At 32.5% G+C, this 12551-nt stretch overlaps 1 protein-coding gene across 1 annotated transcript in view; it reads left to right on the top strand.

The window, feature by feature from the left end:
• Positions 1 to 20: 20 nt before the first annotated feature.
• LOC109533166 overlaps positions 21 to 12551 on the top strand; it is a gene marked incomplete in the record, with an annotated part of 23629 nt that continues 11098 nt past the window's right edge. Inside the window, 1 exon segment of the mRNA XM_019898417.2 lies at positions 21 to 175. Within this exon segment, the coding sequence (XP_019753976.1) occupies positions 166 to 175 (10 nt within the window).

Here is a 12551-nt window from a genome sequence, read left to right as displayed (position 1 = left end):
GAGTCCTGCGACGAGTCGGCCCTAGTCAGTATCCTGCCGGAGCTCCGAGTGCCGAGAAAGGGGCGCAGTCCCGTTTTCCTTTCACTTCTTGCGAGTGTTAAATAGTGCGCTTCTAGTTTAGACGCTTCGCTAACGGAACCGTAACTTTTACGTTGCCGCCGCTTTATGACACACGGTAAGTTTGGGGAGTTTCTCCATCTAGTTTCTAGCGGGTTGTTTCGAAAATTACCCGTCCAACCATCTTGGATTGTTTGGCATCGGAATGATCTGGACCTGAGAGTCAACGACCGGTTTTTACAAGTCCGTTCAATTGCTGTAATAAAATAGCAACAGTGTGCTCTTCATGAATTGCAAGAGTTGCTTTCACACGGAGTGTGTAAGACGAATTAAAGTGTGATTTTATGCTTCATGGTTCATGATCGTGGTGTGGAAGGATTTCATCTTATTAAGCCAAAAAGTATTTATATTTGGCACATTTTTGCATTTTTTTGGCTCCAAATGAGATATATCTTATAATAAAAAAGTGACTAATTGGAAAACTCACCTACCTCATCGCTGTGAATTTTTGTAATTCAATATTTTTATTAAACCATACTTCGACTGCAATTTGAATGAATTTTTGGGATATATTTAGGTCTGACGTTATCCAACAAAAGAGTTTCATTATGTTGTGCCTTCAACAAGAATCTGTGATTATTGTAAAAAATGCGGCGAAAAATTCGCTTCCTTCATATGTCTGTAGAATCTTTGAGCGTGAATATTATTTTTAAACTATATGTGTACTGCATTTGTGAGAGAGTTTGGGGTGATATTTGCGTCTGATGATCTTCTCCTGAGAGTGTTTCAATCTTTCATGCTTAAAAGGAATCTATAAGTATTTAAAAAAATAATGGTGACCTAAAAAACTCGCTTCCTGCATCTGTCTGTATAATTTTTCGAATAAATATTCTTATTACATCATAAATCTGCTGCAATTTCGATGGATTTTTGAGTGATATTTACCTCTGGTGTTCTTCCACCAAAAGTGCGTAATTATTTTATGCGTAAGAGCAGAAGCAATGATTTTTAAAAAATACGCGGCAAATTTAAAAAAATCGCCGGCTTTATCTGTCTGTATAATATTTGAAGTAAAAATTCCTATTGAACTTTGAGTCTGCAGTAATTGTGGAGCATATTTGGGTGATTTTTGGCCGATGTTCTTCCGGTAAACGGGTTTCATTATTTAAAATTAATGATCAAATTAAAAAAATGTGTCGAATTGAAAAACTTGCTTCCTTCGTCTGTCTGTATAATCTTTCAAAGTGAATAGTGTTATTAAACAATAAGTCAACTGCAATTTGGACATAATTCTGGGTGATACCGACATCCTCTTTCATCAAAAGTCTTTCATTTAATCCCTAAATGGAGAAACTGCGATTATTTTAAAAATAAGTTGCGAATTAAAAAACTCGCTTCCCTCATCTGTCTGTATAATCTTTGGGAGTAAATATTATTATTAAACTCTAAGTCCACTGCACTTTTTACTTATTTTTGGGCCATATTTGCTCTGACATCCGTCCACTAAAAGTGTTTCATTATTTTAAGCGTGAGAGTAGAAACTATGATTTTTTTTAAATAAGTGGAAAATTAAAAAACTGGCTTTCTTAATCTGACAAAAATTCCTATTGAACTATAAGCCCGCTGTAATTTGACGCATTTTTTGGGTTTTTTTACGTCTGATATTCTTCCAGTAAAACTGCTTCATTATTTACAACCTAAGAAAATCTATGATAATTTAGAAAAATGTCTTGAATTAAGAAACTCGCTTCCTTCGACTGTCTGTGTAATCTTTGAAAGTAAATATTTTTAATAAACAATGAGTCCATGGCAGTAATAATTTGAGAATTGACAAACTCGCCACCTTCATCTGTCTGTATAACCTTTGAGAGTAAATATTATTATTAAACTCTAAGTCCACGGAACTTTTATCGTATTTTTGGGTGATAATTACATCTGGTGTTCGTCCACCAAAAGAGTTTTAATTATTATATGCGACAGAGTAGAAGCTATGATTTTTGAAACATAAATGTCAAATTAAAAAATTCGCTTCCTTCGTCTGTCTGTATAATCTTTAACAGTCAATATTTTTAGTAAACAATAAGTCCACTGCAATTTGGACGTTATGCTGGGTGATACCGACATCCGACGTTCTTTTATCGAAAGGGTTTCTCCGTATTCCTAAAAGGAGAATATGTGATTGTTAATAAAATATTCTTAATAAGTGACAAATTAAAAAACTCGCTTCCTTCATCTGTCTGCATAATATTTGGAATATAAATTGCTATTGGACTATAAGCCCCCGCTGTAATTAGACGCATTTTTGAGTCCACTGCAGTTAGGACGTTATGCTGGGTGATCAGACATCCAACGTGCTTTTATTGAAAGGGTTTATTTGTATTCCTAAAAGGAGAATCTGTGATTGTTAATATAATAATCGTAATAAGTGGCGAATTAAAAAACGCGCCTCCCTATCTGTCTGTATAATCTTTGAAAATAAATATTATTGCTAAACTCTAAGGCCACGAAACTTTTTACGTATTTTTACGCATTTTCGGGTGATATTTACATCTGATGTTCGTCACCAAAAGTGTTTTCATTTCTTAATGAGTTGGAGCAGAAGCTATGATATTTTAAAAATAAGTGGCAAATTAAAAAATTCGCTTTCTTCATCTTTTTGCATAATATTTGGAGTAAAAATTCCTATTGAACTATAAACCCGCTGTAATTTGACGCATTTTTGGGTTTTTTTACTGTCTGATATTCTTCCAGTAAAAGTGTTTCATTGTTTAAAGCCCAAGAAGAAAATCTATGATCATTTAAAAAATGTGTCGAATTAAAAAACTCGCTTCCTTCGTCTGGCTGTATAATCTTTGCAAGTAAATATTTTTATTGAACAATAATGAAAAAATTGAACAATAAGTCCCCCGCAATGTGAACGTAACGTAATTCTGGGTGATACCGACATCCGGCATTCTTTCATTATGGTGAGTTCAGCGACGGTGATTATTTAAAAAATAAGTCGCGAATTAAAAAACTCAATTCTCTCATCTGTCTGTATAATTTTTGAGAAAAATATCATAATTTAACTCTGCAATGAATTGCAATAATCTGCAATTATTTTTAAAGTCTACTGCACTTTTTACGTATTTTTGGGTGTATTTTGGATTTTTACATATGATGTACGTCCACCCAAAGTGTTTCATTATTTTATGCAGAAATGGAGAATCTATAATTATTTCGATTATTTCACTCTTCCATAGCAACGCCATAGGGCAAAAAAGGTATTAATAAACGGTAATTCACTCTGGCATGTTTTCCTTGCAAATTTCACTCGTCCTTCGGACTCGTGAAATTATGGAAAACATGCAATCCTGAAAAATTATCGGTAATTTCAAAGCACTCGTGGTATTACCTCCGAAAAATTTGTAACTAATTATAAAATTCACTTAAATCTGTTCGCATATTTTTTCAAATAAGATATTGTTATTTCATAATGCACTAACCAATTTTGGAACATTTTTGGAAGATTTTTACACACGACGGTCTTCAACCACATAACTATTTTAACGATTGAAAATTCTTGTGTGTAAAAATATTGTGAGGCATCAGAAAATTCGCCATATTTTTACTTAAACAAAATGTACTATTTTGGCCTAGAATTGGGTAATATAAATAAAAGCAGATTCTCTTTTTTGCCAGTATGCCCATAGAGCAATTTTTGAGCATTTTTATATAATCCTTTCGTCTAACGTTCTCCTACCAAAGTGTGTAATTTTAAATTAAAAAAAAATTGTTTGGTTTCTTCAAGAAATAAGTCGACAATTAGAATACTCGGCTCTTTTACTGGTTTGTAAAATTTTTAAATTCAAATTTTTCTGTGAGAGAAAGTGTAAAAAGCAACTTTTGCACACTTTTGAGCAACCTTTACTTCTGACGTTCTCCTATCAAAAAATTTTAGATTTAAACCCTGAAAAAAACATTTATGGATGTTTTATCAAAATAAGTTGTTAATTCAAAAACTCGCATTCTTCATCGGTTTGCATAAATTTTAAAAGTAGACTCTTTTTTTACCGTAAGGTGATTAATTTATGTTGATAGTCTCACAGTTTTCACTTATTAGCTGCAAGGGTTTTATTCTTTTAACAAACATTTAATAAACTAGAATAACTAACTACAAAATCATACAAATAGAAAACAATAAATTTGAGAATTTCAGAAAATAAATAAATAAATTCCCTGTTAATAAATGTGTCAAACAAAACACTAAATCACAAAGTTGTTTTTTCTTTAAATTTTTTAGAGTATTGATTTCCCTTTTAACTGTCCCCTTACACATTAATTTCGTATTCTGTCCCTTCGACTACTCTTTTTGATGCTATTTTTTATTCCAGCTGTAATTCTATGTTGTATCCACCTCCACCTTTTCCTCTTCGTTCTATTTCCTCCTTCATCACTACCCTTTTCGACTTCACTTTCGCTTTCAGCTCTGTCACCGTTTTCCTCATTAAGCAGGTCTGGTGCTGATGATTGATTATACTATTTACTTTCTTATTTTATTAGTTTTTTTAATTTATTTTGATTGCTGATAGTTGATTACTTCATCGTTTTACAAAATTGTTGCAACGCTTCCTTCTACTGCATTCTCCATATTTTTCACTCATTTACTTTGCGTTTTATAATTTTAATTTATTCTCCCATTATCACCCATTCTGCTGAATTTCAAACTAAAAAATATTTTACAATCCACAAAAAACTTTTTCTGCAAAATCCTCCCCGAGCTCTTGGGTCATATTTCAATCGCTCCAAGTCGCTGTTATTTCTTCTTGCAACAACCGACAAGAAAAACGCGTCAACTTTTGCGCTCAATGTCTAAATGTACTTTATTTCAGACCAATGTATTACCAACAGTCTTGATTTATTATCGCATTTTTTCCAAATTCCCTTAAGAAACAGTTTAGCAAAGTTTCCTTGCACTTTCGTCCTGTGCTCCACGGGGAATCGTAAATTCCGTTTTCCCTGTCGCCCTTAACACGTAACAAACTGGGAGGGTTTTCGAAAACTTTTCACTCAATTTATTGGGTGTGTTTTACGATCTCATAAACTGAACAAAAACCGCCTCAACTCCAGAAATCCTAGTGAGGAAACTTGGAATGGGAAATTATATTTTCATTGTCTGTTTTCATAGTGAAAACTTGCCGGCTGCAGTTGAATAAATGTTAATTAAAAATAAACGTTGGTATGTTTTTACTGCATGCGAACGTACACGTAACGATTAAATGGGGCGAATTACATAAATAAGGGGTTGCTGTGCGGAAATATGTTCATTATGTGGATTTAAATTATTTTAAAATCATTCCAGTACACAAACATTTGATGGTGATCAACAAATTAAGCGATTATTTCTAATTCCGTTTTAAGCTAATAACGGTATCATGGATAAAGACGGTTTTTCTCTATTTTTTTTAGGCCAATCATGCCAATAATCCGAACGGGAAATTGAAAACGTTCGCAATCTCGCAGTATGCGGATAACGATATTTTCCTTCCGATATCTATTTTCTTGTTAAAACTGCCTTCTTGGACAAAACGGTTTATTTGAAATTGTCGCCTTATAATGTTCCGATGCCAGTTATTTATTCAGCGCCTTAAAGCCAAAAACCATTCCTTGAATAAGTTAGTCAGCGATCACAAGAATCAATAATATTTTACCGTATTGAGCATAAAGTCGATTTTATTAAATTACCTACCAGGAATAGTTAACAAAAGTTAACAACCAGCGACTTTGCCCGTCCAATTAGTAGCTTACTTAGCTACTAAATGAACATCTATTTCTGGAACAAAATCTCGATAATTCAGTGTTCGGGCTCATTAATTTCACTTTAAAGCTCGATTTGGTTAAATTTAAGCGTATCGATGAAGGAGGCGAATTTTCGAACGATCGTCGAAAATAATACACTAAAACGGGATTTTTCGGTTGGAAATGGCATCGACTGCGGCAAATATATAACCCGAAATGGAATTCTGCGATTGGAAAATACGAATCATGCCAGCTGGCCGACAAATGGGAAAACAAGATAGCGCTGATCGGCTCACTGGCTTTAAAATTGTGCAATTGAATGGAGGCACAATAAATGAAACGACCTCTTTGTATGCGATTCCCATAGCTGACAAGTCATTAATATTAGCCAGTAGATAATGCCCTCATTGTCCTCATTTGCTCACTTAAAACACCTTTACACCAGATGATTGCAAACAGGTAGCTGAAGAGCACTTGAATATGCTTAAAATACTTTTATTTTCGCACTGAAATCCATATTTTCAACGCTCGTTTCTTATCAAGTAATCGAAGAAAATTGTTCATCGCATACACTTTTCTTAGAACTGATTTGCCTCAAATTGATCTCGAGCTCCCTCTTTTATTAGCGTTGACAGACAGGCTTTTTACTCCATTAAACTGTTACGTTTTACCCTTTCGCTTTCACTAGTCAAAATTGAACCAAATATCGCATTTTAAGCGCTACCTTCAATTCCATTAACATCCATAAAATCACTAAAATTTTCAGAAGTGAAACAATCAACCAAAAGGGACAATTTTTTACAACTATTTCCACTGCCGTTCAGAAGCTTTTAACGAAAACTTAATTATGAAATCAATGAAAATTCAATACATATAAACATGCTCAAAAAGAACAACTAGAGGTGAGTTTTAAAGCTCCTTTTTTCGATTAAGATCTAAAAAACGTTTAATGCTTTTTTACCCAACAGATGTTGCAAAATTACATGAAAAAATACTAAAGCTGATCCAAATATAACCAAAAGGAGAATAAAAGCTGCAGAAGTAACCAAAAAAAATTGTATTCACTATAAACTCAATTTACTAATTTAGTTACTTTATCTTAAACGCTACCTTCAACTGATTATTTGAAGAAAATTTTTAACTCACCTTTAAAACGGTCGGTTTTAAATCTCACCTCCACTTTAATGTCCTGACTTATGAATTATCTAAGTTTTAAATTATCTTTCTTTTTTCATAAAATATCTCATACTAATGTGTATTTACTCAAATCAGATCAACTTTCACCTCTATTTAATTCAGACATAAGAGAAGCAAATACACATCTACATTTAAACTAGTAGAAAAAGTCGAATATAAAATTTACGTAGCCTTCGATTTATAGTTAGCTCCTGAAGGTGTGCTTCATTTTGAACGAAGCTCGGTTTTTAAAGGAACCTCTTAGGCTCTTAAATCACCTTCAGTTAGACTTCTTTTTTCGATTAAGATCTAAAAAACGTTTACTGCTTTCGGACCTCGCGTATTTGCAAAATTACCTCAAAAAATACTAAAACTAACCCAAAGATAACCAAAAGGAGAATAAAAGCTGCAGAAGTAACCAAACAAAAGTGATATTCACTATAAAGTCAATTCACTAATTTAGTTACTTTATCTTAAACGCGACCTTTAATTGATTTTTTGAAGAAAATTTTAACTTCGCTTTTAAAACGGTCGGTTTTATATCTCACCTTCACTTTGATATCCGGACTCATGTATTATCTAAGTTTTAAACTCTCAAATAAAATCGTAGAAAAAATGAAAGAAAGCGTCCTAAGGAAATAGCTTTAAATGAAGATTAAACTTGTTTCTGTTTTCATACAATAACTAATTTTTATCTGTATTTACTGAAATAAAATCAACTTTAAAAGTTCACATCTATTTAATTCAGACATAAGAGAAGCAACTGAATATCTACATTTAAACCAGTACAAAAATTCGTATATAAATTGTATGTATCCTTCGACTTATTGTTGGCTACTGAAGGTGTGATTCATTTTGATCGAAGCTCGATTTTTAAACGAACCTCCAGGCAAGTGAACCGTTTAAATAACGCATTCATTTGCACCCAGCCAAATTGTTCAAACTGAGCTCTTAATCTCACCTCCATTAGCTTAAGTAGATTTTAAGAAATTTTTTCAGTCTCACTAATAGTAGAAGAAACAAAATCTTTCTAGAAAATATCAGACCATATTGCCTCTTAAACCACACCTTCAGTTAGGCCCCTTTTTTGGATTAAGATCTAAAAAACTTTTACTGCTTTTTTACCTCACGGATGTTGCAAAATTACGTCAAAAAATACTAAAGCTAAACCAAAGATATAAATATGAAAGGAGAATAAAAGCTGCAGAAGTAACAAAAAAAATTGTATTCACTATAAACTCAATTCACTAATTTAGTTACTTTATCTTAAACGCGACCTTCAACTGATTTTTTGAAGAACATTTTAACTTTGCTTTTAAAACGGTCGGTTTTAAATCTCACCTCCACTTTGGTATCTTGACTTATGAATTATCTAAGTTTTAAATTCTCATATAAAATGGTAGAGAAAACGAAGGAAAACGTCCTAAGTAAATGGCTTTAAATGAAGATGAAACGTTTATTTTTTTATAAAATATCTAATTTTCTTTTGTATTTCCTCAAATAAGATAAACTTTAAAATTTCGCCTCTATTTAATTCAGACCTAAGAGAAGCAACTGAACATCGACATTTAAACTGGAACAAAAATTCGTATATAACTCGTATGTATCCTTTGATTCATAGTTGGCTTCTTCATTTCGATCGAAGCTCGGTTTTTGAAGGAACCTCCAGGCAAGTGAACCAGCCAAATTGTTGTTCAAACTGAGCTCTTAATCTCACCTCCAATAGTTTAAGTAGATTTAAAAAAAATTCTTCAGTCTTGCTGTTAGTAGAAGACACAAAATATTTCTAGGAAATATGTTGCTTCTTAAGTCACATCTTCAGTTAAGTAATCTGCAAAGAAATTGTTAAATTTATTGTTTATTGAAAATATTTTATAACGTAAAATATTAATTTTAATTAACTTAATAACAACAATAATAAATTAAGAAATTCCGTTGCAGGTTAGTTCACTGGAGGTGAGATTTAACAAACCGCTTGACTAATTCGTTTGATCCATGTTGACTTTCCTACTAATACTGAGGCTGAAGAGTTTTATTTTAAATATATCAAATTAAAAGGAGGCGAACTTTAAACCCCAGTGTAGACAACATCTTGTGCAGACCAATTCAATATTTAACAGTTTTATTATTCTTAATTAGTCAAGCAAACAGCTTGTTTGCGTGAAGGTTACTTAAAAAAAAACGCTCTAAAGAAGGTGAAGCAAATTTTCACTGTCTAGCTGAAAATACACATTAATTGAAGCAATACATTGGCACAGTTTACTATTAGTAGTAATATTTAGGGCATTTGTTTAATGTCCGCTTAAAGTAACGAAGCTAAACTTTAAAACACAATTTAAATATATGTTTTGTTCAGTTGCAAACGAATTAAATACCAAAATGTCTTATTCTTAACCAAATTAATAAAGTGAACAGTTCACTTGCGTGAAGGTTACTTTAAAACAGTCGCTTTAATGGAGGTGAAGGAAATTTTAAATGTACAATGAAAAATAACAATTGATTAAGGCGATGCAACAATTTATTTGGGTGGAGGTCACTTTTAAAAAGTGGCTTTAATGGACTAGAATGGTTTGGCAATTTATTATTTGAGTTAATTAATGTTAATGTTTGAAAAAATGTAATTAAATTGCATTCACCTTTTCGAAAAAGTCTACACTAAACTTCTTCAAATGGAACGAATGAAATACACGTTAAATCCAAAAAAATAAGCATAATCATCGAAGGAAAGCCAAGAAAGCGAAAATATAAAATAGGCAATTTTCATAAATAAAAACGGGATTTCAAGCAGCTTGAAGCTGATTTATATAAACGGAAAATATTTGCGCCGTCTGGAAATCTGGAAACGCAAGTCGTGCCAGGCATTTTCAATTTTCGAGTCGGTATTCAAATCGCACAATTGTGCTACTTTGTTTACTCAGCGATTTACCCAGTTTACTCCGTTTAACCCTTTCGTCTGTATTTGCCGGAAAACGTGAAGATTTCAGGGGGAGATATTTCTGTTTAATTGGCCTGGAAACTGTGCCCTTATTGCTTATCTAACGACAAAGTACCCTTAAAGTTTCGAATATTTTCTTATTTCCGTTTGGGGTTGTACTTTGTTCGTTTATCCAGACAAACGGATTTATGTCTTGCACCGGTGTAGTCGAAGGGTTGCTTCGTAAATATCGAGGAAATTTAATAATTAGCGGAGAATTTAGATGAAGTGTCTAAGAACGCAAAATTGGACTTGAAATACCGATCGATTAACGAAACATTAGTTCAAGCTGTTGTTAGGGTTCGGAAAATCTGAAGAATTTTGGACTTTGCAAAAATTCACCCGTTTATTGACTCAAAAACTTAAATAAACAAAGTAGTAAAAAATGCATTTCATATGAGAATCCATATTAGACTAATCTTCCGTATAAGTTAATCGAAACCAAATGCGTAAATTCATAACAAATGTGTCTGTTTGTGTAATTTTCATATGCAAAATTGACAATTAGCGTTGGCTAAAATCCTAAACAAATCGTTCTGCTCGTGGACGATTTCGGTCTAAAAATGGAACAAAATAGGCGTAAAATTCGTAATTAAACACAAAAACATTCAGCAGAAAAGTAGATTTGACAAAACGAAATTAATTAAGTTTTAGTGCTCATTATTCTGTGTCCAGTGGTTGGCCGTATTAATTTCATTATGCTGGTGGGTATTAGGCAACTTTCAATCTCATTTACAGAGTTATTAGCAGAAAAGCCGGTAAAGTTTGGACTACGGCGTACTTTAATTGATAAACTTTAACAACTGGTAACTAATGATGAGCTTTCTCTCCTCGAGGAATTTCCTTGATGGAACGTTTTACTTGCAGAACTAAGTAATTCTTCAGAGGTTCACCATTCCTCCACTTCTTGATAGCTTACTCCTTCTCGCTAGTGAATTTTTAAATGTTTCATATGTCTGTCCTATTAGAGCCAAGAAAAATGTTAAAGGACAGTAGCTGAGTGGGAGTGCCGTAATTTCCCCAGCGTAATCAGACAAAGTTCGAGTTTCACGACTTTGTCTTGGGCAAATATCGAGCTGATTTGACGGAGTTTTTTGCCCTTTTCAGCAAACTTTCGAACCAATTACTCAATAGGGATAATTCGGCAAAATTTCCCGACCAATACCAAGACAAATATTTCGGTTTTAGCCGCAAAACTTTTTCGATTTTTTCAAGCTTAAATTGAAATTTCTAAGACGTAATTGCTTTAAACACGTAACTTCCAGTTCAACCTCAATCTCCGCCGTTTAAAGACAAATTTCGACTTTGAAAATTCATTCGCTGCTTCCAATAACTTCCAGAATAAAATCCAAAGAATATTTATTTCGCTTAAATTCGAAGTTTAGACTTGTGAAGGCAATTTCAAATTCAAATAAACCCGTTTGAGTTTATTACAAGCATTTTTTCAAGCTGCACTCGAAAATGTGAGTCTTAAGTTTAATTTTTTTTTCAACAATTTTTAAACCACTTTTTTCTTGGTACTAGAAGTATTCACTTCAGAAGCTAAATTCATTTTTTCCCAAAAACGTGTGTGGTTGAACGTTTAACGAAACAACTTTGTATTTTTAGGTTTTTCGACATTTATCGGTAAAAACGTTCAATTTTAATTTTCACTATCAAGTTTCGACTTTAGGTATAAAATTCCACCTAAAATTTCATTTTTTGAAGAAAATGTACTGGATTTTTAACATAGAGATGGAAAGTTAAATATAATATTGAGTCGTTTTCAATCAGGCCTGAAACATCGATTTAAATAAAAGTTAAAGTCTCTTTTGATGCTTAAAATTAAACTATTAAACGTGAAATTCGGTCAATATCAATATCGTTTTTTCCAAGTTAAACCTGAGGTTTTGACCTTAAATCCAAATTGCTCCTGCTTGCTTTGCTTAGACGCAAAAAATGCGTCTTTGGATGCTTTACGGAAAGTTTGTACTTTGAACGTAAGATGATGACAATTTAATGAGACTCAAAACATTGTTTTCATGGGAAAAGATTAATTTTAAATGTGCTGCATAAAGTTTCGGTCTATAAGGGAAAATTTCTGCTTGGAACTGGCAATTTTTTGTTTCAACACCAAAATTAACTTTTTTTGTACAAAGACCTTAGACGCCAGAGAAAGACACGATTTGACAAACTACTATTAATTATTAAATTTCAAAGTTCTTGAGAGTTTTTTGATGTACAAAATTGGATTTTCACAAAAACAAGACAAATTTTCAAATTTGATGCTTCGATGTTAAATCCAAAAATGCGACTTCAGACTCAATGTGGAGCTTGTGAATGGGAAAATTCGACATTTCGCGCAAAGTTCGTGTTTTGAATGTACGATGAAGTGAATCTAATCAGACTCAAAACAATATTTTTAAATGAAGAAGTTTAATTGAAATATTCTGCATGAAGTTTTGGCCTCAAACTCAAAAATTTAATTTCTATCTGGTCAAACAGGACAATATCTAAAGAAAAGAATATACGAACATAAGTATAGCCTAAGAAAAAATAACGAAAATGGTACAGCATTAGCACAGCA

Source organism: Dendroctonus ponderosae, unplaced genomic scaffold, assembly GCF_020466585.1.
Source record: "Dendroctonus ponderosae isolate FM_Combo_2020 unplaced genomic scaffold, Dpon_F_20191213v2 Dpon_F_20191213_1, whole genome shotgun sequence".
NCBI classification, from domain to species: Eukaryota; Metazoa; Arthropoda; class Insecta; order Coleoptera; family Curculionidae; genus Dendroctonus; species Dendroctonus ponderosae.
Note: the sequence above shows the minus strand (reverse complement) of the source record. Positions and strands in the feature narration are given on the sequence as shown.